The sequence below is a fragment of the Lepisosteus platostomus genome, chromosome 10, assembly GCF_059453375.1.
Source record: "Lepisosteus platostomus isolate fLepPlt1 chromosome 10, fLepPlt1.hap1, whole genome shotgun sequence".
Taxonomy (NCBI): domain Eukaryota; kingdom Metazoa; phylum Chordata; class Actinopteri; order Semionotiformes; family Lepisosteidae; genus Lepisosteus; species Lepisosteus platostomus.
The window spans coordinates 54503604-54528508 of record NC_142620.1 but is presented as its reverse complement, the minus strand read 5'-3'; the positions used below and the strand labels follow the sequence as shown (position 1 = coordinate 54528508).

The window sequence follows — 24905 nt, the reverse complement described above, 5'->3', positions numbered from 1 at the left end:
GGCCCTGTGAGCGGCCCGATGAGAGCCGCAGGGGGTGAGTTCAGCGCGCGCCTGCACAGCCCCTCACGCGCAGTGATGAAATGCTACCAGACGGCCCAGGAATTTCACCTTCCAGCATGAGAAACTCACCACAGGGGCACCTTCCTTCGGGCCTGAAGTCCTTGTGAGGTAGCATTTACACCTATGGGCCTGAAATCACTACCCGAGGGCCCGCAGTACGCCGGCCCAGAGACCTGCCTCCATCGTGGACCTGGCTGCTGTCTCCTGAGCCCGTCTCCCCGGCCCAGAGCAAGTGAACTGCCCCTCCAGCACGAGGGGTACAGAAAGACAAAGGGGCAGAAATCAAGCAGTTTCTCTAGTTTTTTTTTTAGCTTTTATTCCCATGAAATAAATTAAAAAGTACCAAAAAAAAGATACACAAAAGAATTTAAAAACAACAGGTGTGCAAGTGAATTCTTAAACATTATGTACCATAATGACAATACAGATACCTAGAGAATCAAATATTTGAAGGGTAAAATAGTGCCCTCGGCAGCTGCTAAAAATAACTTGCGAGGCGAAGATGCCCAGACTGAGCGGGAGATTTGAGGTTTGGAGCCTGAGGGCACTAACCCGGCACACTACAGCAAGGCCACTGCATTGCAGCAGCGAACTGCAACGTCACGAGCACGAGGGGCAGGAGCGCTCGTTAGGGGTCTGTCTGCCCGCACAGCTGCGCGACACCAGCGGGTGTGCTCCCAGCAGAGCACATCACACCAGTCGTGGGCTCGACGGGTGTACTGTCAACAAACAGCAAGCAGGGTGCAACATGACTGGCTGGCGGTAATGGCACTGGCCTCCTTAGGCTCTTGCGACACACACACACACACGGGAGGACTCTCGCAGGCTGGACCAGAGAGAAAACGATGACGTCACTAACACGCGGGACACCGCCATCACGCAGACCTGCGGAAGGACATAGCACTGTCCGAAGGATGAGTGATGCGCCAGGGGAGGTAGTGTTGGAGCCAGACGGGACAGGGAACAAAATGCAACCTGGCACTCGAAATAATAACAGATTTCGATATGAACTATATAAAGGTATAGATTTTCACAGCATGCTGAAAACATTTAGTTTGCCAGGTGCCTGCCTCTCCCAGCCTTGTTCATGAGAGACTGGCATGACCCACCTCATGACCCCACTTGGGACTGTGGGCGATGAAGGGAGAAGAATGGTCATATTGTCTCAAAGCTCACGACTGGCTCGTTTTGGTCTCCGACAAGAGTTCAGCTGAACACAGTACATCTCGCAACAGCTCAAGAGAAATACTTCCACACAGCACACTGCAAGCCAGAGCCTTTGCAGAAACAGTTTAACTGCATTTCAGGGCAGAGTTTTTAAGAGAAGAAAACAAAAACTGTACATACAGGACGTCATTGTGACACTTGGAAAGCAATTCTCAACCTTAACATTTACACCCCCAACCCCAAACAAGCCCCACACGTACACGCAATACATTTCAGTGCATGTTGAGCTTCTAGTACGGGACCGACACTGGAGTGTTTCTGCACGACAGCCTCAGTCAGGAAACTGCCTGTTAGCGGCCCTGTTAATCATTCCCAGACCGCAGTCTAATCTCGAGCTTTACTGAAATGGGTTTCTAAAACAATCTAGGTATTTCCATCTTGGCATTAGACATTCACATAGGTATAGTCTTGCAGATTTTTGTAAATTAATTGAAAGTGATGTAATACAGTCAGTGATAAGAACATTACTGTATTTCACATTAAAACCCACATTCAGCAGTCAGAGGCCGATCACTGCTGAAACTGCCGAGAGCTTCCTAGATCCCAGACAGCCTGGCTCAGGGTGAATTTCACCCAGGCCCTCTCGTGCTCATACACAAGGAGACAAAAGCTGTAAACGAAATGTTTTTATCGTACCATCTACACGCCACTCAGTCCCAAAGACATACATATACACAGAAAACATTCTTGCACCACAGAACAGTGTGACAACACAGTCCAACAGCACACTGCAGGACAAGGAAACAGCTGCTCTGGCTGCAGCAGAGATTAAGACGTCGACGCCACGGGGCAGGTCTTCAGCAACCATCTTTCCAGAAAGCTGGAATGGAAATATTCCGAGAAAGACGTGGGCGGGAGGCTTCAGGAATGGTGACGTCGTGAAGAGTGAGGCTGGAGCACAGGGGAGAGTCACAGGACAGCTGCGCTCTCTGCGGAGCAATCGCAATGCGGCCGTCGAGCCAACGCCCCAGCGCTCGGTTTAGCTCTCCCAGAGCCTCACTCCCCTCTTCTTGAGCAGCAGTGCGACAGGAACAGCCACCCTCCCCACATCCACAGCAGCACGACACACGAAACAGCTCAGCGAGACCCACGGGACGCGGGAGAGGAGGAGCGGGCCGGGTGGAAACGACGGACTGGGAGGAGCTCCTGGCGGCTCTCGCCCAGACCAGCTCTGTGGTGGGCGGCTTTCAAGGAGTCTCGCTGCACAGGCGCTAGATGATTGTCTCGATTTCTTCTAAGGGCCTCAAGACCAAAGTTTATTCTCCACGTTTGTTTTTTTTTCCAGGAAGGTTTCCTCGCTACTGTCCAAGGCCGGCTCAGCTGGACCACAGGCAGTTCCTTCGAGTTTTTCGAGAAACTCAGTTTTTCTGCACCCTGATACAGATGAGCAGCACGAACCCTCGGTGCAGAAGGCACCAGCTTTAGTGTGATGGCTTTAGTGTAATATTTATGGTGTTTTTACTTATGGGCATTTATATACACATTCAGACTCAACAGATCAGGAACCTTTGGCACAAAATGGGCACCCAACCTTCCACACAGAACTGGGAAGATGGATTTAATGCAATCGAGTGGATTTGACTCCAAGGACAGGGGAAGTGTTTGAGGTTTCGAAGTGATGCAAACCACTGCCACAGCTCTGTATAAAGGTGGCAATGCAATGGCATTGATTTAAAACCTTTATAGGCTCCGGTGGCTGTTTAAACTGTGGATGGTCACCTAGCATTGAGAAACAGGCCTCAGGGAGCAGGGAGAGACCAGGAACAGTGGAAGTGATGCTGCCGGAGTGGAACGGATGAGAATCGGGGCGCTACGTCGTCTCCAGGTGCACCACAGCGGTCATGTTGGGACCATACAGGGGTACGTGTGTGGAGAGGGGGACCCAGCCTTCTTCCTGCTCTGCGGTTCCCTGCCCAGTGCCCGGCCCACGACCAGCAGGCCCCAGCGGCAGCCGGCTGGCCTTCGCCCAGCTCCGCTCCACCACGGCGCCGCTGCCGCTGCACGGAGGCTGGGGGTGACCCCCGACCCCAGGCGCCCTCACTCGTCGTCGCCGCCCATGAGAAAGCCCAGGATGAAGTCTATGGCTTTCTGACGGTCCTGCTGCGTCTGCTTGCCTATGAGGTTCGGGGGAGGCCGGATGAGAAGACTGGCAAACAGCGTGGCTGCGCAGGGAAGAGAAACAAAAGAGTCGAGCCTCCACCTCCGAACACTCTTCTACTTAAAACCTCTTCCACTGATGACACAACGGCGCCAGCACAAGGGGAAAAAACATATTTCCGTTCATTTTACTCATATTGGGGACTGCCCGAGACCGTGCCTGGACCACGTATCAAGACACCCTCGCACCACGAAAGCTCAGGCTGATCTGGCTGGCTGAGACTTCACTTTCAGCTTGTCCCCCTGGGCCCATCGGCCAACAGTCTTGGACCATGGGCCTCCGCTAGACACAGCTGATAAGATCAGGCCCCCCAGAACGATTTTTTTTTTTAATTCATGAAAATGAATTTTTATTCTCATTCTCATTTTTAGAATGTCCAACCCTGAATTCTGGGAAATCTTCAAGAAAACCGCAATATACGTTGCAGAGGAAAATACTCGCTAAATGAGTCTGAAGTTAAGAGTGCAGCGCTCGCAGACCGCCGAGAGGAGACGCTCAGGGCAAGCGGCCGGCCTGCGCGCGCGAGGAGGCAGTGTGGTGGCACTCCGGGGACGACTGTACTCACCGATCAGACTGGCAGTGAGGTTGTTGTGCTGCGAGTACTTCAGCAGCTCTCGCAGGAACGCCAGGAGGTACCGGAAAACATTGCGGTGAGCTCGAGGCAGCTGGGAGATCAGCTACAATTGAGCAGAAGAACAGAACAAAAAAAAAGTCAGAACAACTTGCCTACAGCGTTTGATGAGCTAACGCGCAGTACGTGCAGCCTGCAACAAACGTTTCGAAAATCTGCTTCAGGAGATAAAATATCCCAGACATGATTAAACCACCTTTGCTGCAAGAGTGCCTGGCAGACACACAGCTTATTTCGCCGACGAGGAGAGAAGAACGTGCCGTGCCGAGCGAAAGACCCTCTGGGGTTCAGGTGGAGCCCCAGGCGGGACGTCCCGCGCGGGCAGGAACTCACCTGGCGGCAGAAACGGCTGTCGTGGGAGCAGTCCAGGCACCGCTGGTACAGCTCGTAACAGACCACCGGCTCCGGCAGGGCCTCCAGGAAAATGAGCAGGGCCTCGGCCACCGAGTGGTTGCTGCCAGCTGGTTGAGGTCCGTTAGGGAGCTTGACACACAGAGCCCAGAAGAGAAGAACAGCGCTCCGAGCGCTCCTAGTGCTCCTGCGAGCAATCCAGCTCAATTAACAACCTCCTGCAGCAAAAACATGCACAGGGCAGAGCAGGCTTGCAAGGCGTTCAACCAGATGGAACCAAACCCCTGTGTTAAAAGATTCTAGTTCTGCTATTTGTGGGTTTTAAGAAACCGTAACGGGATAGACTCTTTAAGGGCGTTTTCCACAAAAGCAATACTACAGCTTCGGAGCTAGAAATGATCATTATCGGGTCTTCCAGGTAAAATCTACAACCCGCTACTTTCTCCGTTTCCTTCCCTTTGCGAGCCCAGGGAGCAGGACGGGACGTTCCCATCGCAGATCCATTTAAAAGGATACGGATGGTGTCGGGAATGCTGGTGTCTAGACAATCAATGATGTTCTGCAGTTCTTCCTGCATCCCAGGCGTCTGGAAGAGATCCTCCTGGAATCGAAACAGCCACAGGAGAGAGTTACTCTATTTGTTAATGCCTGTGCCTCAGTGCCTAACTCGTGCACACCAGCGAGAGCGTGGACGCTACGGCGCTGGGCGGACTGACCTGTTGACAGGCCTTGGTGAACAGATGGTCTACAAGCAGCCACACTTCCTTGGGAATCTTCAGCGGCTTGTCTTCCGTCTCGGCGTTGTCCACGAGGAGGTGGCTGACTCGAGTCCTCTCCTGATTCAATACAAGGACAATTCACCCATTTCAGAGGCGCGTAGCACGAAGGTCTTCTATTTCTATAGCTGAAGTTCTGATATGCCTTATAATTTTTTGCCAAGATGTTGATTTTCTGGTCTTTCCTGGACCAGAAACTGAACAAAACAATAATTAAAAAAAAAAAGATCTGCAATTTGGAAAAGCCCAGTTTTCATACTTTGCTTACTGTACATTTCCAAGCTCTGTACATGGAAACCCAGGGATTCGCCATGGCAGGGAACACAAACAGTCTGTTGTGACAGGGTTACTAAGTCAAAGGAAACTTGAGTAGGAAAGACTGATAAGCTGTCTGACTAACACAGGGGCTGGCTTCAAAGAAGTATTTACTAACATAATATGACCTTGAGGAGGAACATGACTTTTACTCCCAGATCCTGAGCTCAAAAGTTATTAGAGAACATACCGCAGTCAGCGAAACGCATCCTGAGTGGATAACGAGAGGACCCCACGCCACGCGCTTACAAGAGCTGACAGCGCTGCCAGAGAAGAACTACGCAGCAAGGAGACGCAATTCTTACCAAGAAACCAGAGGGAGGGAGAGGAACAGGCAGAACCGCCCAATGGAACAAGAGAGAGACTCCTCGCTTTTTGGCCAAACTTGTTATTACTAATTAATTAGCAATTCATCTGGCAGGGTTAAACTCTAAATTTAGGTGAATTTGTTTTTTTAAATGGGGTCCAGTGCCATTCAAACTGGGTGTTTAAATTTAAACAACCAACAAAAACTCTATTGAGAGGTTCAGATCTCTTGCACAAGCTGGTCACTGCAGGTGAAGAGCAGTCGACTGGGACCCCCTGCACTGGCAGGGCTGCTGAGCCCGAGAGGCCTGGCGCCTCAGAGAACACAGGGCTCGTGCCAGCACACACACTGAGGCATCGAGCGTTTACCTTCTCCAGACAGCTATCTTCTCCCTGAGCACCGAGCAGCGCAGACACAGGGAGTGATCGACAGCGATCAAGGGAGGGAGAGGGGAAAACAAGAGAAGAAAAAAAAATCAAAATCAGATCGATTCGCAGAAAGACAGAAGATCCTCATTCTGACAACAAAGACTGTGAAGCGCTCTTCATTTAAAAGCACACACACACACACACACACAGCAAGACATTAAATGGAGAAGTTCAGCTCTAAATCTGAAGTTCAGGACAGAAAACTACAGCTTTTAAGACGGTAAAAGGACAGCTTTTATTAAACATTCACACTGAAAATCAACTAAGCAGAAACAGAGGAATAAAGATAAGAATCTAAAAAGGTTATTCAACGCCCAGCTGCTTCACACTGATGCAGACGTCAGCCGCCAACAAGTGCGCTGAGCTAAGAAACCTCAGGGTATGGTAAAGGAAACCTTGTGCAACGTCTTACAGAACCTGCACTCCAGGCATAAGGAAGTATGTAGATGTATGTCACCGCCCTGCACAAGACCTGCAGGCAGACAGAACTGACTACCCACTGCAAAAATATCTCTGCAGCTCCATCCCCTTTTCAACAACTTCATTATGCAGCCAGGTCCTCTCCCATTTCTAAGGGCTCACTTCGGCAGAGACACAAAGCAGGGGATGTCTCCCAGGTCCCTCTTCCACTGCGCCGTTAAGGATCCCTCGCAAAGAAGTGCAACAGCTGAAATCAGCAACTACTTTCTAAAAATACCTCAACTTCCTCATCAAAATCACTCGTGCATGCCTCCGCAGTTCAGCTAGCTCGTGCAGAGCCAGGGACTTCTGCACGTCCCTCCCCTGCTGCGGCCGGCAGTTACAGACGGATGGAAAGCCTGATGCACGTAACGCTGAAGAAAAGAAGGGACAAGAGAGCTCCTGGGCTGGGGGAGACTGGAACAAGCTGTCCAACCGTGTGGTCCCCCGGGATACCCCGGCTTCTTTCAACAGGCAACTCCTGGAAGCGAGGTTCTCATGTAGCTCCTGCCAAGCACACAGGCAGAAGGGAGCGAGCCCCCTCTTGTGTGCGACCTCTGTGTTCTGCCCCACAGGGGCAACAAGAGAGCCTGAGTTTAGTTCCTACATTAACCCCTATTTATCACCCAGAGCTATGCAAGTCCATCACAACAATGCCTCCCCCCTGGACTGCTCACATGGTTCACAGGCGCTGGGCTGCTCACCTCACAACAGCCTCGCCCACCCGGCACACGTGTGCGTCCGGTCCTCGCCCGCCTCCCAGCTGCAGTGTGCCTACCAACACACGCTCCCAACTTTCTACTCTTTTGTACCCCGGCCCTCCACATTCACAGGCGGAGCAGGGCCGAGCGCTCTGGGGGCGGCGGGGCTCACCAGGTCGATGAGCTTGGTGATGGGGATCTCTCGGATGGGCTTCCTCATGCGGCACAGCGTCTCCAGCGAGGTGCCGAAGCAGCTGGGCAGGTAGTTGCCCCCGATGGTGATGAAGTAGTCCTTCCCGCGGTCCAGGTGCAGCACCAGGATGTCCTCGATGGTGTCCTCGCCGGAGTTCAGCATGGTCACCGAGTCCTTGCTGACGTACACCTCCAGGAAGATCTCCAGCGTCTCGTCTGCGGAAGCACAGGGGGCCGCGGTTAACCGACAGGCAGAGCGACAGGCGGCTCGGCGAGACCCCGGCAGGGCCCCAGAAAGGTGAAGGGTGCAGCTCCAAGAAAAGCTGCTGTCCCCCCCCGCAGTCAGACCGGTTACTAGATCTTGGTAACAAAATAAATACATCGACAGTATAGAAGCAAGCACGAAATTGCGAACTTTATGAAGGTACCGTAACTCGCCATGTTGTCTCAAACTCCTGGTCTGGCCCACGTGCGAGAACGAGAGATCCCACAGAGTGTGATGTGAAGCGGCCCTTCCTGCTCACTAGTCACCGTAGTGACTAATGTACTGTGATGCACGAGCGAATAAGTACAGGTTGTGCAGCAGACATTTCACCGCAGCAATTTCCAATGTGATCCGCGTGCAGAGTTAACACGTTCCATTTATCAGCAAAACCACATCCAAGTCAAGAGCACTATTTCTACTGGATGAGAAGAGATGGGCTCACAAGCCTGCTTGTTTACAGTGTCATAGGGCCGCTTCACCTCACCGGGAGTTTCGTTGCCTCGTTCTGAATCACAGAATATGGTCCGTGAAAACCTGGAAATTTCGCCTATTTTGTGAAGTAAATTGGAGGTTTTACAAGTTACTGTGTGCATTTTACTTTTGTTGTAAATTTGTTCGAAATGCACTCATCCATACCGATTCTTTCTAACCCTGAAATATGAAAATAGCGTCGCCGTTCCCCTTTCAGTCCGTGGTTGCAGCTCTGGAATTAATAAACCTCAAACAGAAAGCAGAAACACATCCTCTTGCACCGCGTTTCCATTTTGGTCTTTTTTGAGCTCGGCAGCGAGAGAAAGCACAGGCCGCGGCCGCGGACTCACTGGGCTCCAGGATGCCGTCGCAGGGGTCCGCCCGCAGCCAGGGCTTGCAGTACTGCGTGTCGTTCAGCTTGGGGATGAAGGCGAACTGACAGGGGACCTGGCCGTCGTTGGTGATGAGGAAGGGCTGCTTCTGCAGCTGCCGGAACTTCACGCTCTCGAACACGAACTGCGGAGGAGAGAGCAATGCGGGGCTGAAGGGGGGGCCTCACCGGGCCACCGTGTCCGAGCCGCGCGGGGCGAGGGAATCGACAAACGCTAAAAGCGGCCAACGCAGCCTCCGACTCTCTACACAAGAGGGCTCGGCGTGAGCTCTCCCCGGCACAAAGCGAAAGGCAGAGAAACAGCCGCGCCAGACTCTCGAGAGCGCACGAGCCTCACCTCCCTCCGACTCAGCGATAAGGACGGCAGGAAGTCGTTCTCCATCCTGTCCAGCAAGCGCACGATCTCTTCAAAGACCTTCTTGTGGCGCTGCTCGTTCACCACCTTCACCTGCCGACAGAGAAGCACATGAGTGCCCATCCCTACAAAAAGCTCCTTCCTATATTTCACACCTGGCTTTTCCCGTAATTGAGCAACAAGCAAAACCATAATCCCATTCCCGTCCCGTTCAACATTGAGACAGATCAGCCGCAGCCCTCTCGCACCTCCAACATCTCTCCTGCTTGCCGAGGTCTGATGGTCAGCTGCAGCCGGCAGCAGAGGTACACTGTACAGAAGTGGGCTTTTGCACGTGGACGGTCCACAAACGCAACTCTAATTTTGCTGCCGTTACGTGGAATTTCAGGATTTGTCATGAAACGTGACAGACAAAGCTTCAGGCCCTATGCAGAGTGACCCGGCACAGCATGCACAAACTACCAAAAGAGGACTTAAGGTGATGTGAGCACACCTAAATGGCCTTTGAGCACTGTGAGCATTTTCATCAGCAATAAGGAATTTTAAGATTCTTTAAATACTCTGTTTCCCTTTAAATATGTCATCTTCAGTACGCACAAAAAATATCACTTGTGCAGCGTTTTACAACTTTCACACGATCTTGTTCTAGGTCTTCTTCTTGAGCTACAGTGCTTTCCAGAAGAGAGGCGGGAGGGCAGAGCAGCTCCTACCCCGACGTTGAAGAGCGAGCTGACGGGCTTGTGGTCGCTGGTCTGCAGCTCCATGTGGCTCCGGTACTGGAGCTGCGTCACGCTGCTCCCCCTCCACAGGATCCGGTCACACCAGGCCGGCACGCGGCACTTCCCACTGCGGAACGGAGCAGACCCGGGATCGGGGTGGAGACTTAAAAAGGGAGGCTTTTCCCATACAAATCAATGGAGGAGTCGGGATTGGGACAATACGTTAAGAGTGCTTCCCTCCCGTATATCCATAAAAATAATGACGTTAGCTTGAGATATGTTCCCAGCATGCTGTCCAGACAGGTGTATAGACAATTAACATGCCTATAACCCATAAAAACACAAAGACATACATAGCGTCATCAACTTGTTTCGAATCATAGTCTCCCTGAAACCAACCACGTCATTCGCTGCGTCAGGGAAGATCTTCTCCCCAAACACCGTTAACACACGTTCAGATCAGTGACGCAGCGAGTGGTGGCAAGAGCTCTGCTGGTGTACTGGAGACACCTCTGCGTGCCTGTGACTCCCCCACCACGCGCCCTGCTTCACGACCGCAGCCCTGCTCCCAGAGAGAGGACTCCTCTTCTCTCTTGAAACCTCTCGCTACCTAGCGGAGAAACCCCCGGGATAAAGCGCTGGCAGCGAGCACAGACACAGACCTGGAGTCCCATCTGTCCGTTTTGGCATCGTATTTGTACGTCGGTATGAATTTGATCTCTCCCTCCAGGAAGTCGGTGAAAGCTCTCTTCGTCTGTCTTTGGATATTGAGCTAAACAAAAGGAAAAGCAGAGAGACCTTCTGACATTCAGGCCCGAAGGATCATCAATCACACAAGCTTTACTCCACTTTCACAAGAGGTCACTTAGGAAGCTTCCTTTGTCAAACAAACATTTATTAGCTTTACTTATAAAGGAACAAAATTGTTTCTGAATCTAAAAAGCATAAAGAACTGGACAGGATACATCTGCCATTAACTAGACTACCAAATAAAACACGGGTGAATTTTCATCAGATAAAAAACAAATTAGTAAGACTCTGAATTTCATTAACACCAAAAATAAGGTCATTCAGACTATATCTGTTATCGAATTTTCAGCGGACTGACAGATTTTCAGTGGTTTCGCAGTGCACAGTGGTTGTGGGCAATACAGAGCATTTGCAAAACTGTGTTTTCTGAATTTGCAGAAGTACAATTGACAGTGTTAATATGCAACAGTCACAGTAACCTAATTAGAGAAGCTGTCTGTGTCCAAAGTCTGCAGAACAAAGAAAATACAGGATGTGGACGTGTGGAAGCTCTAACAGTCAACTGGCAAAGCACTAAGAACCGCACACCATACAGACACTCTCAATCACAAACCCAGAACCCAAGAAAGCAACCCTGACCGAACTAGTGAATTCTCCACTGCAGGTCTCCCACCTGGTCGTATTCCTGCAGCTTCTTTAAATCCCTCTGTGCAATTAGTGCTTTAACTTCAGCTGCATCGTACAGAAAGAGCCGGTAGTTGAGGTCGCCCAGCCAGATCACCACGCTGAGGGGAACAACATTAACAAGGGCACGTCAGAGATGTTGGGAGTTGCTCAGCGCCATCGCTTGCAGGCCATGCAAAAACGAACTCGCAACAAAAGCGAGTGAGGCAAGGAGTGCGCCTGGCTACAAAGGACAACCCAACAGTTACACAAGAACTCTCTCTGCAAGCAGAGTTTATGCCCTTTGCACAGCTGCAGATGCTAAACTAAAGCAGCAGATGCACTGAAAGGGAATATTCAGTACGACAGTGCAGAGCAAATGCAACCCTAGTTCTGGAGCGCCGAACGGTGTTCAGCATTTGATTCCATCTGAGCACTGAGAGACTACAACTGGATCAGCCTATTCCTTCATTAGGGGGAGAAAAGAAACTGCAGATGGGTGCTCACTGACCAATTACAGCTGTAAAACCTAGACCCTCCAGGACCAGGGTTACATACACTGCCTCAGTGGTTCCACTACCTACACAAGGATACAGCAATGACAACAAACAAGGGGGGGACCAGGCGGCTCCAAATTGTTAGCTTTTTTAATGTCTCGTTCAACTGGCGCTCCTCATCCAGAGCCCGGCGCAACTCACTCGTGCTTCACGATGCTACACGGCGGGCAGTCCTGGAGGTGAAAGCTCATTCTGGCGCAGATGTCCTTGTAGTCCTGGTTGCGGCGCTCGAAGTCTTCCACGTGGGCCGCCAGGTGCGAGTTCACGATGCAGAAGCTGGTGTTGTGGAACACGAACCTCACCGCCACGCCCCCTTTGTTGCCCTGAAACCCGGAAGCACAGCGGGGCTCATCGTCCCTACCCTCGCAGGAGAGCGCCTAAACTAGCCCAGAATATCAGCATGCAGTTACCATTTCATTGCAGATAGCACGAGCGTCAGGCCTGTGAGGTGATTAACTTCATTACGTAACCTGTAATCCTCCCGGCTCCACCATGCAGAGCAATAAGCACAACAAGGCGATGGATTGAGAAACAGCGGGACACCATACCATTTTCCCCATAATGCCAGTTCCCACAGACTCGACCACCACCTCTCGGATGTGGTTCTTGTGCTCCTTCTTGCTGTAGATCAACAGCATCATTCCCACCAGGCGGATCTGGCGGATCTGGAAAGCAATTGGAGGGGGGAGGATTTGAACCATGAGCTCTCCCGAGGTATTCTGGGATACTGCCTCCCACAGTGGCAAAGCACACCTAAGAGTCACAGGCCATACCAGGTTATGACTAGGGTCAGCATTTTTATGCCATGAAAATTGACAAAAATCAAATGACTGATGACCTGGACATGAAATGCAATACAAATCAGGTACTAAAATAGAGTATGTTGTTTAAGACTAAAATGTTTGAAACATTTCAAAACACTTAAATAACAGTGCACACAAGGCGTGCCTTTACATCATTACAAAAATCTTAAGTACAAAATACTTGTTGGTTACTGGGTCTGCACTCACTCTTTTGTACTTGGCTTTTGGGTGCAAGCTCCTCTCCACTGAGTCCACCCAGGGCTGTTCTTTGGAAGAGTCTAAATACAAGAAGGCCTCTGTGCTGAGGTCCAGCTCCTGGAAACTGGGAGACAGAGGAGTCACATGAGAGGAGAAGCAGGCCAGCTCCAACAACCCCACCAATCACCACTTCACCAGCCCAGCACGGCCGGACGGCTGGCATTCCGCACGGAGGAACCTTGTGACACGACGCGGTCAGATGAGAGACAGTCAGGCATTCAATAGAATGAGCAAGATAAATTTTGCAAGTGAAATGGCATTACTGGAAAAGTGGAATTATGGTAGTTAAAGCATGTCAACTGATTCGGCGTAGGACAGGTCACGTTCAGAAAGGGTGATCTTTTCCTGGAACATCTCTTTGGTTCAGGATGTTTGTGGTTTTGCTTCCTTTATTAAAAAACATCAGTTAAAGCAAAATCTGCTTGAAATACTCAGTTCTAAAAAGACTTTGCTCTTGATTTTTATCAAGATTAAATTAATTCTAGGAATCGTATCATAACTAAGCACATAACTCCAAGATTCTTTGAAAACAACCGATACTACATTAAAATCTAAAAGCACATGTGTGTATCATGCTGAAATACTCTATTTCTATTATATACTCTAATGTTATAGCTGCAAAGAAGCTATAACATTTAATCACACCCGGTTTTACTCAGCTCAGATCAAACACACACCTACAGCACTAGGTGCTGCTTGGCAAAAACAGAATAGTCCGTAGCAAACTTGTAAGAAATCAACTGAAAAGTTGTCAGACAACGGCCAACACCGACAGCCCATGATGCCTTTCACAGGCAAAACTGGCTGAAACGACCCTTTAGTACCAGGTACTGAGTGTTACCTGTTCTCTCGTTCAGACACTCACCCAATAGCATAAAAATCTGGGGGCTCCTGGTCACAGCTCAGCCAGGGCTCCAGTCCACTGTCGGGGTACTGGCCATTCACGTTCCACGTCCCAGTGAAGAACCTGGACCGGAGAGCAAAGCGAGTCACGCGGCCACACACCTGAAAACAACTGAGCGAGGCCTGCGCTGCTCTGCCCTTGAGGAACCAGACCTGTCTCTGGGCTCAGCACGTCTCGCCTGTCCCACTCTGCCCTTGGGGAACCAGTCCCGTCTCTGGGCTCAGCACGTCTCGCCTGTCCCACTCTGCCCTTGGGGAACCAGTCCCGTCTCTGGGCTCAGCACGTCTCGCCTGTCCCACTCTGCCCTTGGGGAACCAGACCCCTCTCTGGGCTCAGCACGTCTCGCCTGTCCCACTCTGCCCTTGAGGAACCAGTCCTGTCTCTGGGCTCAGCACGTCTCGCCTGTCCCACTCTGCCCTTGGGGAACCAGACCCGTCTCTGGGCTCAGCACGTGTCGCCTGTCCCACTCTGCCCTTGGGGAACCAGACCCGTCTCTGGGCTCAGCACGTCTCGCCTGTCCCACTCTGCCCTTGAGGAACCAGACCCGTCTCTGGGCTCAGCACGTCTCGCCTGTCCCACTCTGCCCTTGTGGAACCAGACCCATCTCTGGGCTCAGCGGGTCTCACCTGAAGTTCTGAAAGTCCACATACTCCTTCTCCTTCTTCACCAGCCGGTGCTTGATCAGGCCCTCCCGTTGCCCCGCGGAGCTGGTAAACATGTGCCGCATGGTGCTGGACATGTGGGTGGGGCTGTCATTCCACGCCTGCGACCTCTCACCTGGGAACCTGGAACTGCTGCAAGCACAGTAGGGCCCCAGAAGAGCGCTTCTTACCACATACAGCTCTCACACAAAAAGCAACTCTAACGCAGTCAAAACAAGAATGTGGAGTCCATGCCCGTACGTTTCTTCCTTTTTAACTCTGAACTGCGATTCCGTTTCTGGGAAAGTCAAAATGTCCATGACAGATGTCACTTAAATGGATTAAAAATACTCTTTCCACTGGGAAAAGCAGGAAATATAATTATCTTGTATGTTTCCAGATCAGCACAATAAAGTCACGGACAAAAAAACCCCAAAATAATCCAATAATGAATCTTTCACAAGGGTGCACTGATGATCAAGGACCTAAGGCAAACTCACGCTACGCACTGCACTGAGGACCGTCTACAACTGCTTTATGGTCAAAACACATCTCGGCAGGTATTCTGGAATGAGTCAGGTATTCCGGAATGAGTCAGGCCAGCGAATAAGAACAGCTGTAGCACTCACTCCTTGCTCGCAGCGTTCCCAGGGGGCCCATCTCTCGCTTGCGCAGGCTGAGGTCTGTCCCTGGGGGCCGGGCCGGAGCTCGGAGGGTTGGAGCTCCTCCGCGGCGGGAGGGGCGGGACTGGGGGGGGTTCCCGGGGGGCGCCCAGGCGGTTCTGCTGATTGTTCTTCTCCTCCATCTTCAACGCGGTCGCAAAACTCTCTTCGAAGCCGAAATCGGACGCCAGGGATTGAGAGGGACCTCGGGGATCTGGTGAACGCAGCAGGGCAAACCCACAAGCTTGAAGCAGGGATCAAGAACCTGAACAGATCTAGCTGCTACAGGAGCACAACAATGTGATAATGTTTCTAATACTATGATATTTATCCAGAACATGATTAAGAGTAAATTAATACTGCTTTAGCGAAGTCAGGCTGACCGCTGGTACCCTATTTACGTTCATGAAGGATTCACAGCATCCTACTGGTAGCAGAAGAACAAGCACTGGGTAATGGAAACAGCCTGAGAGCATGTCATGGGATGCTGCAACACTACGCAATCCTGGTGTCAAATATATAAGGCATCAGTCCTATTCCTTTCAAATGTCTGGAGCCTGAAGCAGGTGCACCAAGCCACAGGCCACGTGATGCATCAATACTGACCAAGAGAACAGTACCTGTGGTGAAGGGGTCAGGTTTGTGAGGCAGTGAATTGGTGGTCCTCACGCCGTGGGTGCTGGGCGCAGCAGGCTGTACGCTGGCCAGTCTGTTAGTGTTGTTCTGAGCAGGCCTGGGCACCTGGACCTTATCTGATACTGGAGCGGAGGGGTCCATCTTCACTGGGGGCTGGCTCCTGGAGACCACTGAAACACACACCGCCGACACTGAACACACAACACCAACAACGGAACACACAGCCACACTCCTCTGACCCACAAACACACAACACCGACAACGAAGCACACAGCCACACACGACACCAAAATACACAACCACACTCCTCTAACCCTGAAACACAACACCGAAACACACAGCCACACTACTGTATACTGTATAAAAGTAATGACAAACTTTCCAGGATTAAGCAAAAAGACTTAAAAATTAAATCTAACACACATTAACTGCTTGTGCATAAACTCCATTAAAGACAGAGAAAAGGGCAAACAGTGATATGAACAAACCAAAGAGGTCTGTAATGTAACACCAGTGACACATTTCAACAACAGACACAGCCTATTATACCACCACCACCATTCTGATAACCTCAAGCAAAGGAAGCCTCATCAAAGACACAAATACTCTGGGGAAAGTCAAAAAGCAACTTGAAAAAACAAAGAATCATTCTGAGAAGGGGAGAGGAAGATACTCGGAATAGCCTAGTTCACACTTTTACTTTTCCTGAAACCAGACTCTTAATCTCTCACTCTACCCAGCTCGCGGAAATCCAGAAATAGAAATCGTTTGTGCAAAACACTTAGGAAGCTCTGCTCCCTGGTCGGACCAGTCCCAGAAGGAGGCGCAGAGCAGCTCGCTGTACGAGAGCCGTGCTCACCCCTCGCCTGTTGTCCACGGCAACCAGGAGTCAACATCAGCACAACAGGAACAACCGGCTCTTTGCCTGAGACACGCGACCTGAGCCCTGCTGCCCGACAGCAGCCTGTGCCCAGGAAAGAGGGATTCCTGCTAAGGTGCTCGCTCACGGCACGGAGGGGTGCACGAGGGGGGTACGCAAAGCCCGGCGGTCTCTCATTGGCTCGGGAGCCCCATGGTCCTGCCTTGACTTTGGGGGTGCACACAGAGCCGTATCCCAGTACTCCCCTATTGGCTTGAGAGCTCCATGGTCCTGCCCTGACTTTGGGGGTGCTCACAGAGCCAGGGGCGCACATGCAGAGCCCCGTGGCCCTGTTCTCACTCAGGTTCCAAGCCAAGGCAGGCCTGCAGCTTCCTAAGCGGCGACCCACGATTGGCTGAGCACCACCAGAGCAGGGCTGGGATTGGGGCTCGGTTGGCCTTCCCGGCGAAGAGCGACTCCCGTGCCCTCCTGCCGGGGGGCGCGTGCGTGTCCGCAGCGAGGGGGGCTCCTACACGCCACCCTGCAGCTCGCAACGCACCACGATTACAGCTCCTCCTCCCCCAGCGGAGCAGGGGCTGCAGCCGCAAAGCCAGCTCATAATGTGGATATAAGAATATCGGGCAACCTGCGATTCCAAACTTTTAAGAAAACCAACATTGGACCACGTGATAGTGGTATGTATTTTTTTTATTTCAAGCCATTTATTCAATTCGCTTGGATAATCACAACAGCTACAAGGCTAACTTCCCCAAAAACCCTCAATTCAAGAAGAAACTAAAAACGGGAAAAGGACGACACGAACTTCAGTGTTTTGTTTCTCCCCGAGGTCAGTGCTAAGGCAGGAGGACCGCCTCTCGACGCGCCGGTCCTACCTTGCTGCTTGACCGCTTTGACCTGCGACAGGAAGGCCTGGCTCCGGTCATCGTCCGGCAGCTCCAGCAGCAGCTCTGGAGCACGCTCCCCTCGCACCCGGATCCGACACGAGGCTGCGGGGCACAAGGACAGAAGGACCAGCTTGACACCATCCCTGCTCTGCAGGCCAAGAGCACCAGCCTGCAGCCCACAGAGAGGCTCTGTCCGGTCACAGGCCACACCTCTCCTGCAAATAAGCACGGGGCACATGCAAATCAGAGCATGGACTGTGAAACTCAGGACGATAAGCTGGCAAACTGTCCAACCCCCACATCGCACACCCTCCTTGTCTCCAATATACTAACATTTAAGCACCTGCAGAACACACATGTCCGTTAAAGACTGCTGGACAGACTTTCGAGAATGACTTCCTAAAAAAGAAGAATAAGAATAACCGCTAATTGAATATACAGCGATTTACCTTACTGTTAGCACTAAAGCACGTTTTACAGCAGCCTGGCAGACACTGTAACTTCCTGCCCAAGTGAGCAAACCCTTCCACGCCATCGTGCATGCTGGAGAAGTTAGTCAACACTACAGGAGACCTGTCTTTGCTAGGGAAAAAAAGATCTGAACATAAGACCATTCACAGTGCGCATGAGAGGAGGCCATGTGGTCCATCCCCTTCATTCGATTGGTCGTAGGAGACTGATCTGAATATCTCTTCCAGCCATTTACTGAAGGAAACCAGAGCTTTGATAATGTGGCTGGGTTGCTAGTTTCTGTCTCCTACAGCCCTTGGCATGAAGAAGTGCCTCCCATCCTCAGTCGGTCTCCCCTTTAGTTTTGACTTGCATCCTATGTTTTGTGCGTAACTGATGACCTTACTGCACACGCATCCACGCGAGGCCCTGTGAAAGAGCCATACAACCCCATACCAGTGCCCTGGAGGACACTCAAGAGCTACACACCTGCTATCCAACTTTCAGCTCATAGTTTTCAAACACAAAAGGAAAGGAATACAGAGTGCTGGTACATCTTGATCTGTGAGTTTTCATTAAAGCAAACTCATCAAAAGTAACGGACAGAAAAACAGCACATGTTAATAGCGCTGATTAGAATCGCAAGCATTTATTCCTCACAAAACGATACTCACAATTCACTGGGATGTCAATGAGAAGTGCCTCCTCTGCTTCTGAAACCAAGACACACGCAGGGAGGTCAATGCACAGTCAACCAGCACAGAGAAAGTCTGCCTCAGCTCTCCTCTCCACATGAACTAAACAACTCTCGAACATGTGGCCAAGCCGTCCTCTCCAGATCCAGAAGAGGTTTTGCAAGCCCAGCAGACAAAGACACCACAAAGCGATGACGGGCTTTGTTCTGTGTCCTCTAATTGATGTAGTGTTACCAACAGGGAGCAGAACCCCTGGGAAAAGACAAAAGCTTTCTCTGGGAGGAGTAAAGAATACCAAGACACTGGAGTTCCCACACTGACTGCACCTGTGGGTAAGGCAGATGGGGTTTTTTGTACCGTGTTGCTTGAAGCATTCCTAGTTGCACCTCCCTCTCAAACTTGCTGCGGTCTTTAACATGAGCAGATCTTTCTGCCGGGGTTGCTCTTTTGTCAACAAACATCCTGTTCTCTGCTCAATAACTAGACTTTCTTCCTAGAATTCATGGGTTCACTTCTGACCCTCTCAGCTCTGCAGCACTCTTTCGGCTGGACACGCCTTCAAATTCAAGATTGCTTAAAGCAGTGTCTTTCTGTGCCTCCTATCTTCACACAGGGCCTTGCCACCGGACAGTGCGCAGACGAACATACCTTGCACCAGGTGAAAGCGACTGTTGATCGGTATGGAGAGCTGAGGTACGGGACAGTTCACCACTGCTTCGGGATTTGCTAAAACATCTAACCTGCAAGAAATTCAGACCTACATTGACATAACTGCAAAAATCAGATATTCTCACACACATCACAGTCTACTGTTGATATCTGGTTTTCAATTAGTGCACAAAAGGTACAGAGATGTACAGAGAGTATCACTTGTCTCTCTTTCCTGTTGAATTTCAGGTTTCTCTTTCGCTTGCACAGTTTATACTGTGCTGTAACGCGCACGCCTTTGGGCGATAAGTAAATACCACATCCTGTTGAAAGTCCCCTCCGATCACAGGTTGACATACGAGACTGCCACCAGGTCCCTGGCATTGACACGCCCACGCCGGACTGTGCTCTTGTAGGTGTGCAGCCACAGAGGACTTGTGTACACGCGGCTGTGCCGAAACAACGCCTTTCCTGACTGTTCGGGAAATTCAACCAACGCTAAAAGGCAGCAACACACAACCCATTAAAAAAGGATAAAAGGGAAACTGACATTTGATATCCAATCTATCAAATGTTTGCGAAACAGAGTTTTTTTTTTAGTTTATGACTTAATTGGTACTGAACGGGATCTCACTGCCTCACCTAACAATAGGTTTGCGTCAGCCAAGACTGTAAGGTACACAAGGGAGTCAGCCCCGCGTCAGACAGCCAGGTCACCACTCCGCCCCCCCGCGGCCTCGCTGGCGAAGAGGGCTGGATCGAAGTGAAAGTCTTCTGCTGGCGTCATTCCCCTGCAACTCCGCTTCACCCTCTCCGACAAGAGCCAGGCGAACTGGCTCACCCCGCTGGCCGTTACCCCCTTCAGTACAGGACACTAGCGCGCCTGCGGTGCCAGACCGGGGTGAATCCCCGCGCACACGTCTTCTACCCTCGGCCTTGCCTGTGAAACAGCCCGTGGGGCTCGTGTGAGAAGGCGCGAGAGAGTCAGGTTGTCCCACTATTCATGTTCCTCTTCTGTGCAGGGGCTCAGATGCAAGTCTCTTAAGCCTGCGACCTAAATGAGCTTCCCAGAGCCTCACTGCAGGACAGTTCGCTCTCCTAGAGCAGCGGATTAGTACGGCTCCAATGCAGCTGAAGGGTTATAAGCATGTGAGCCTCTTCAGACCCTGCAAGGCTCTGAAAGGGATAATAAGCCCAGGAGACCCCTACTACAGACCGCAGCAGGAGTTCCTGACACCGGAGTTCGCTGCAACTCAGCCTGCCTTTCTCTTAAACCACATGAAGCACATCAACCGCACAGCAAAATAAACCACCAAGAACCGCAACAAGTTCACAAAGGTATCAGGAAAATAATTTCTATAGCAGGTCCACATTTTATCACAAATAAGCAAATTGTGCTTATTATGCTGTTCAGTATCTGTCAGCTGTCAGTATCTGGCCCATTCCTGTTCAGGAAATTCTGGACAAGCGCGTGCCTGTTCACTGGTCTCTATTCCGAAGTATAAATGGTATGCCCCCATCACGCAAAAAATCACTGTTACAAATGAGGATGTTCTGTATCGAACCAGGATGAATCCTGCAGGAAAAGCAACAGGCGGGGCTCCAGTCAAGATCAATGCAGAGCTGCGCATTCAAGGTGGCATCAATCACTACCAATGACGTACTGTACCAACCAGACACTCCTGTCCCGATCATCACACCTGGGACTCCTCACCGACTGGTCTGGTGCACACAATTAGTGGATCATTCTGTACCTCTGCACCACACTCACTGCACCTTTTGATGCTGAAAACATGAATACTAAAACTGTCTCTTAACATCCACACAAGGAAGATGGTTTACAAAAGGCAAACCTGTGGCATCTCACAGACTGTCTTGCAGTCGTGCTGCTGCAACATTTCGATGATAGCTTAATTTTAATACAGGTCCTTAACTTAAGACAGAGGAACGCAGAGATAAAACAACACTGCCTAACTGAACGGAAGAAACTTCCTAAAAATATCATCTGAAGGGGAGTGCGTTCAGAACAGGTAAATTGCACACAAAAGATTTTGGAAATCTCGAACAAGCTCCCCAGCCATGTTGGTGAAGCTGATACCCTGGATTCTTTTGGGAACCAACTTGAGGAGACCCCCAGAACCCTGAACTCCCAGCAGTCAAACTGGGAAAAGGGACTGAATGCCCTCTTCATGTTCGTGACCTTTTTTCGGGGCTGATGGAAAACTTAAAACATCCCGGCTTTTGCAGCCATCGGAAAAATAAGGACAAGAGCAAAACACAAAGCCGTCGCGATCGCAGTGGGAGAAAGGTTTAAGGGCATGCATTAAACCACAATGCCTACTAATACCTCCCTCCATCAGGAGAGAGATGGTGTGCAGCAGGACTCTGAAACAGGGCAGGGACACCAGGGCCCCCAGAACAGGGAACAGGTCAAGGACACAGGTCTTCTGCAAGCAATACAATCACTCCATTTGCATGTCATCTGTGCCACGAAAGCCACACAGTTACGGGTCTCAAGTTGTACAAGAGCCCATGAGCACACTTGACAACAAAGGCCTCTTTTCAGACAGCATTCAGCAGACCAAATTGATAAAAGGCCCTAGTTAGTATATTATTATTGGAGATAACATTTTATTCTATCTGTGAGTACAGTGCACTAGGGGAGGGGATGGCACTCCGCCTACAGCACTGCCCACACATCTCCCTGTGATGCAGAATGACAGCCCACACCAGCCTCGTGCCGTTCGCAAAGAAAAAAAACGAGACGCTGTCAATCGCTTATATTACATGGAAACTGAGTGAACATCTGTCTGCATGAGTCAACAAAGTCATGAGCCCAGCTTCTTGGCTGGCTGGAACTGTAATCCCCTAAAAACAAACGAGTGAGCAGAAACGGTGCTGCTCTGTCCTGCGTGTCTCAGCGCACCTGACGACCAAGCAATATTCTATCCAAAGCCTTTTCAGAATGGAAAATACAGATGTTTCTTTCGGGCAGGATAATGGCAGAGTGAGACGCACTGCTGCCTTGAAGCACCGGGGGCCAGGGTCCGGTTCCGGCCCTGGGGTGCCGTCTGTGTGGAGTTCGGACGTTCTCCCCGGGTTTGGATCACACGTCGAAAGACATGCTGGTGGGTTAATTGGCTTCTGGCAAGGCTGGCCTTTGTGTGAGTGTGTGCCCTGTGACAGGCTGGCGTCGCACCCAGGCCGTGCCCTACCCTGCCCCTGTTGCCTGCTGGGACAGGCTCCAGCTCCCCCACCACTGGATGAAGCCGTGACAAAGTGGAGGAATGCATTTCAATTCCCACACAGCCTCACTAGCAAGAAGACCCTCGGGAAGGCCTGTGCCCGCCGAGCCCCTGAAGGTGGTGCTTTACTGCTGGAAGTGTACCCTGAAGCCGAGTTTTACACTCACAGACTTCTGCAGCCGGCAGCACCAGAAAGCTACTGCACTGTCACAGGTGCCAAAGTGCAATGCGTACTCCTGGGCCCAGAGCACACACCCTCGGAGAAACAGGACAAGAACACAGGAATGGCGACGAGGACAGCGCGTGCAGCGCCGCCTCTCTCCCGTCCCAGCCAGCCAGCCGGTTTGGGCCAGACGGCGCCTGGCTCTGTTCAGGTTCGCGGAGACTCTGCTTCCACAGTGGAGACCAGGCCTGCATGAGGCAGCACGGAGAGGAGAAGATACTTACTTGTACTCCCCTGCGGACTCGATGAGGGAGAGGAGCCTGGGCTCCTTCTGTCCACCTCTGACCTCCTGGGCTTTCACGGTGTGAGGCGGCAGGTTAAGGAGGCAGGGCTGAGGGTGGGGAAGGAGGAGGAGGAGGCATGGGGTATTGCTACCTCATGTCTCTTGTCCTGAGCCTCACACAAATGAGGCACTAACCTCTTCAGCGTGCCAGAGCGATAAGGAGGAGACTAGCAGTACGCCTCATCCTTGCAACCAAACCACAGCGCCAGAGCTGGAAACCGCACATCTGCAAGTCCCCCACCACCAGCCCCGGGCGACCCCGCGACACCAGCGACGAGAACAAAGACTGCCCGCGTCTATTCCTGCAGGTAATGTATTTTTAAAGGGTTCTGGCAATCGGAACATTTTTATTAACGCCAAAAAACAAAATTCCTCACGTTTTCTCCAGCCATGTACAAATCCGCGCCCGTGCCTACACACGCTTTCCCGCGTCCCACCGGTACACGTTTTCGGGATCAACGGTAAACACTGATCACAGACCTAGCCACACGTTTTTGAACACAAACCAACCTTGAATGAAAACGCTCACGGTGACACTGCAGCGCGCCACAGCCGTCCTAACTCATGCCTTTCGTCATAACGTGTGCAGACCCTGTCAATGTCGGAGATCTCCTTTCAAACGACACAGGGCGGACCGTAGGGGAGAGCACTCTGACCCCGAGCCTACCTGCGCTTTACAGCCCTTCGTCAGGATGTCGCACATGACCAATAAACCTACACTGCGTGCACGGAGATTGATTTTCACTGCCAGGTTCGTGCGGCCTTTGAAGACGGCGGGGAGAGAGATAAGGACACAAGGGCGTATCAAACACACCCCCTCAAGGGCTGCTGCAAGACAGATTGACTGACTCTGGGTCCAAGCCGGCCTGCTTGCGTAGGTGCCTGTCAACACTGCACCGGGGGTGATGCCCACAAACTCAATGAATCGTGTGATCAAGCTGTTTCTACGGCTGGATTATGACTATTGAACATCACCTTCACGTATTTCAATGCGGTTCGACATATAAAAGCACCGTTCTTTTTGTTCCCCTTTCTTTAAAGAACGATTAAGAGATATATTGCCATTTTTAAACGGGACGTAAAGTGTCCGGCGTAAGTCACCTGCGCTGCATATTATCACAACTTGCGTGCCTCCCTCACTAACACGAAGACGCATGGTATTTCTGAGGCAGGAAATACTCGGAAAACAAAAAAGTACAGAAATGAAAGGATATTGCAATACATTGGCTTTTGCAGAGTCCGAATGCTGAAGACGTCTCCATCAGCGACTAAGGGTGTGATGATGGTCACAGCTCGGCCGTATTTTCTTTTCTTTCCCCAGGTCCCGTATTTATTTGTGGCACACTCCTCCCCCGCAGTCTGCTCCTCCAGGAGGAATGGTAATGAAATGCTGGAGACCGGGGTCTGGCAGAGCCGACAAGCCGGGGCTCTCGGTCTCCTGCTCGGGGTTACCAGGCGCACAGTGCCTTCCGAGGTCCGACCAACTTCGCTCACAATACCTGTGTCCCGGGAGCAGGGCCGGAGTAACACAACCCGATCTTCCCCCTCGCCAACAAAACTAATCCCGAGGCTCCCGCAGTCCGCGGACTGGGTCGTGTCTGTAACCCGCTCTGGCTGCCCCGGAGGTCAGTGTTGTCTTGCAGCCCTCGCCGGCGAGAAGTCGCATGTCCTCGGCTGCGCCCCCTATTCGACACCGCGGTGCACTCAGACTCTCCCAGGCCCCGGCTCCAGCGCCTCCGCTCCCACTCGACAGCTGCGCTTTACCTGGAAACTGGAGCCGGATTAAAACGGCCGAGCGACAGAAAGAGTCCTGGCGGTGCGGCTGCAAGAATATACCCCCATTTCCGAAACTTACTGCCCTCTACCGGCTGGGAAGACCCTGTCTTACGTTACGGGCCGCGTCAAAGAGACGCGCAC

General features: G+C 51.4%; 1 protein-coding gene across 6 annotated transcripts; it reads right to left on the bottom strand.

The window, feature by feature from the left end:
• Positions 1-350: 350 nt before the first annotated feature.
• Positions 351-24775, bottom strand: ocrl (OCRL inositol polyphosphate-5-phosphatase). 6 transcript variants are annotated; one of them, XM_088597384.1, is made up of 24 exons: positions 24203-24775; positions 22930-23009; positions 19238-19329; positions 18569-18607; positions 17433-17546; positions 15665-15850; positions 15012-15258; positions 14368-14535; positions 13703-13804; positions 12787-12901; positions 12325-12441; positions 11918-12099; positions 11230-11341; positions 10469-10578; positions 9798-9933; positions 9070-9180; positions 8692-8857; positions 7586-7821; positions 6194-6217; positions 5144-5263; positions 4944-5028; positions 4410-4537; positions 4011-4122; positions 351-3449 (listed from the first exon to the last, which is right to left on the bottom strand). In XM_088597384.1, exons 1-24 carry the CDS (start codon positions 24248-24250, stop codon positions 3325-3327), a joined length of 2955 nt encoding a protein of 984 aa, XP_088453510.1. In that variant the 5' UTR covers positions 24251-24775; the 3' UTR covers positions 351-3324. The 6 variants fall into 6 exon arrangements, with proteins under 6 accessions (XP_088453510.1, XP_088453507.1, XP_088453508.1 ...); XM_088597381.1 differs by lacking the exon at positions 24203-24775 and adding an exon at positions 23656-24183 and having other exon boundaries at positions 22930-23036; XM_088597382.1 differs by lacking the exon at positions 24203-24775 and adding an exon at positions 23656-24183 and having other exon boundaries at positions 14368-14532; positions 22930-23036.
• Positions 24776-24905: the final 130 nt, after the last annotated feature.

Excerpts from the sequence above, each read along its gene's own strand:
- ocrl (XM_088597381.1), bottom strand. The coding sequence starts at position 23,691 with ATGTGCGACATCCTGACGAAGGGCTGTAAAGCGCAG. Across the intron at positions 12,902-13,702 it reads CCAGATTTTTATGCTATTGG|TTTCCAGGAGCTGGACCTCA; the intron begins GTGAGTGTCTGA and ends TCTGTCTCCCAG. Across the intron at positions 11,342-11,917 it reads TGTAGCATCGTGAAGCACGA|CGTGGTGATCTGGCTGGGCG; the intron begins GTGAGTTGCGCC and ends TGTTCCCCTCAG.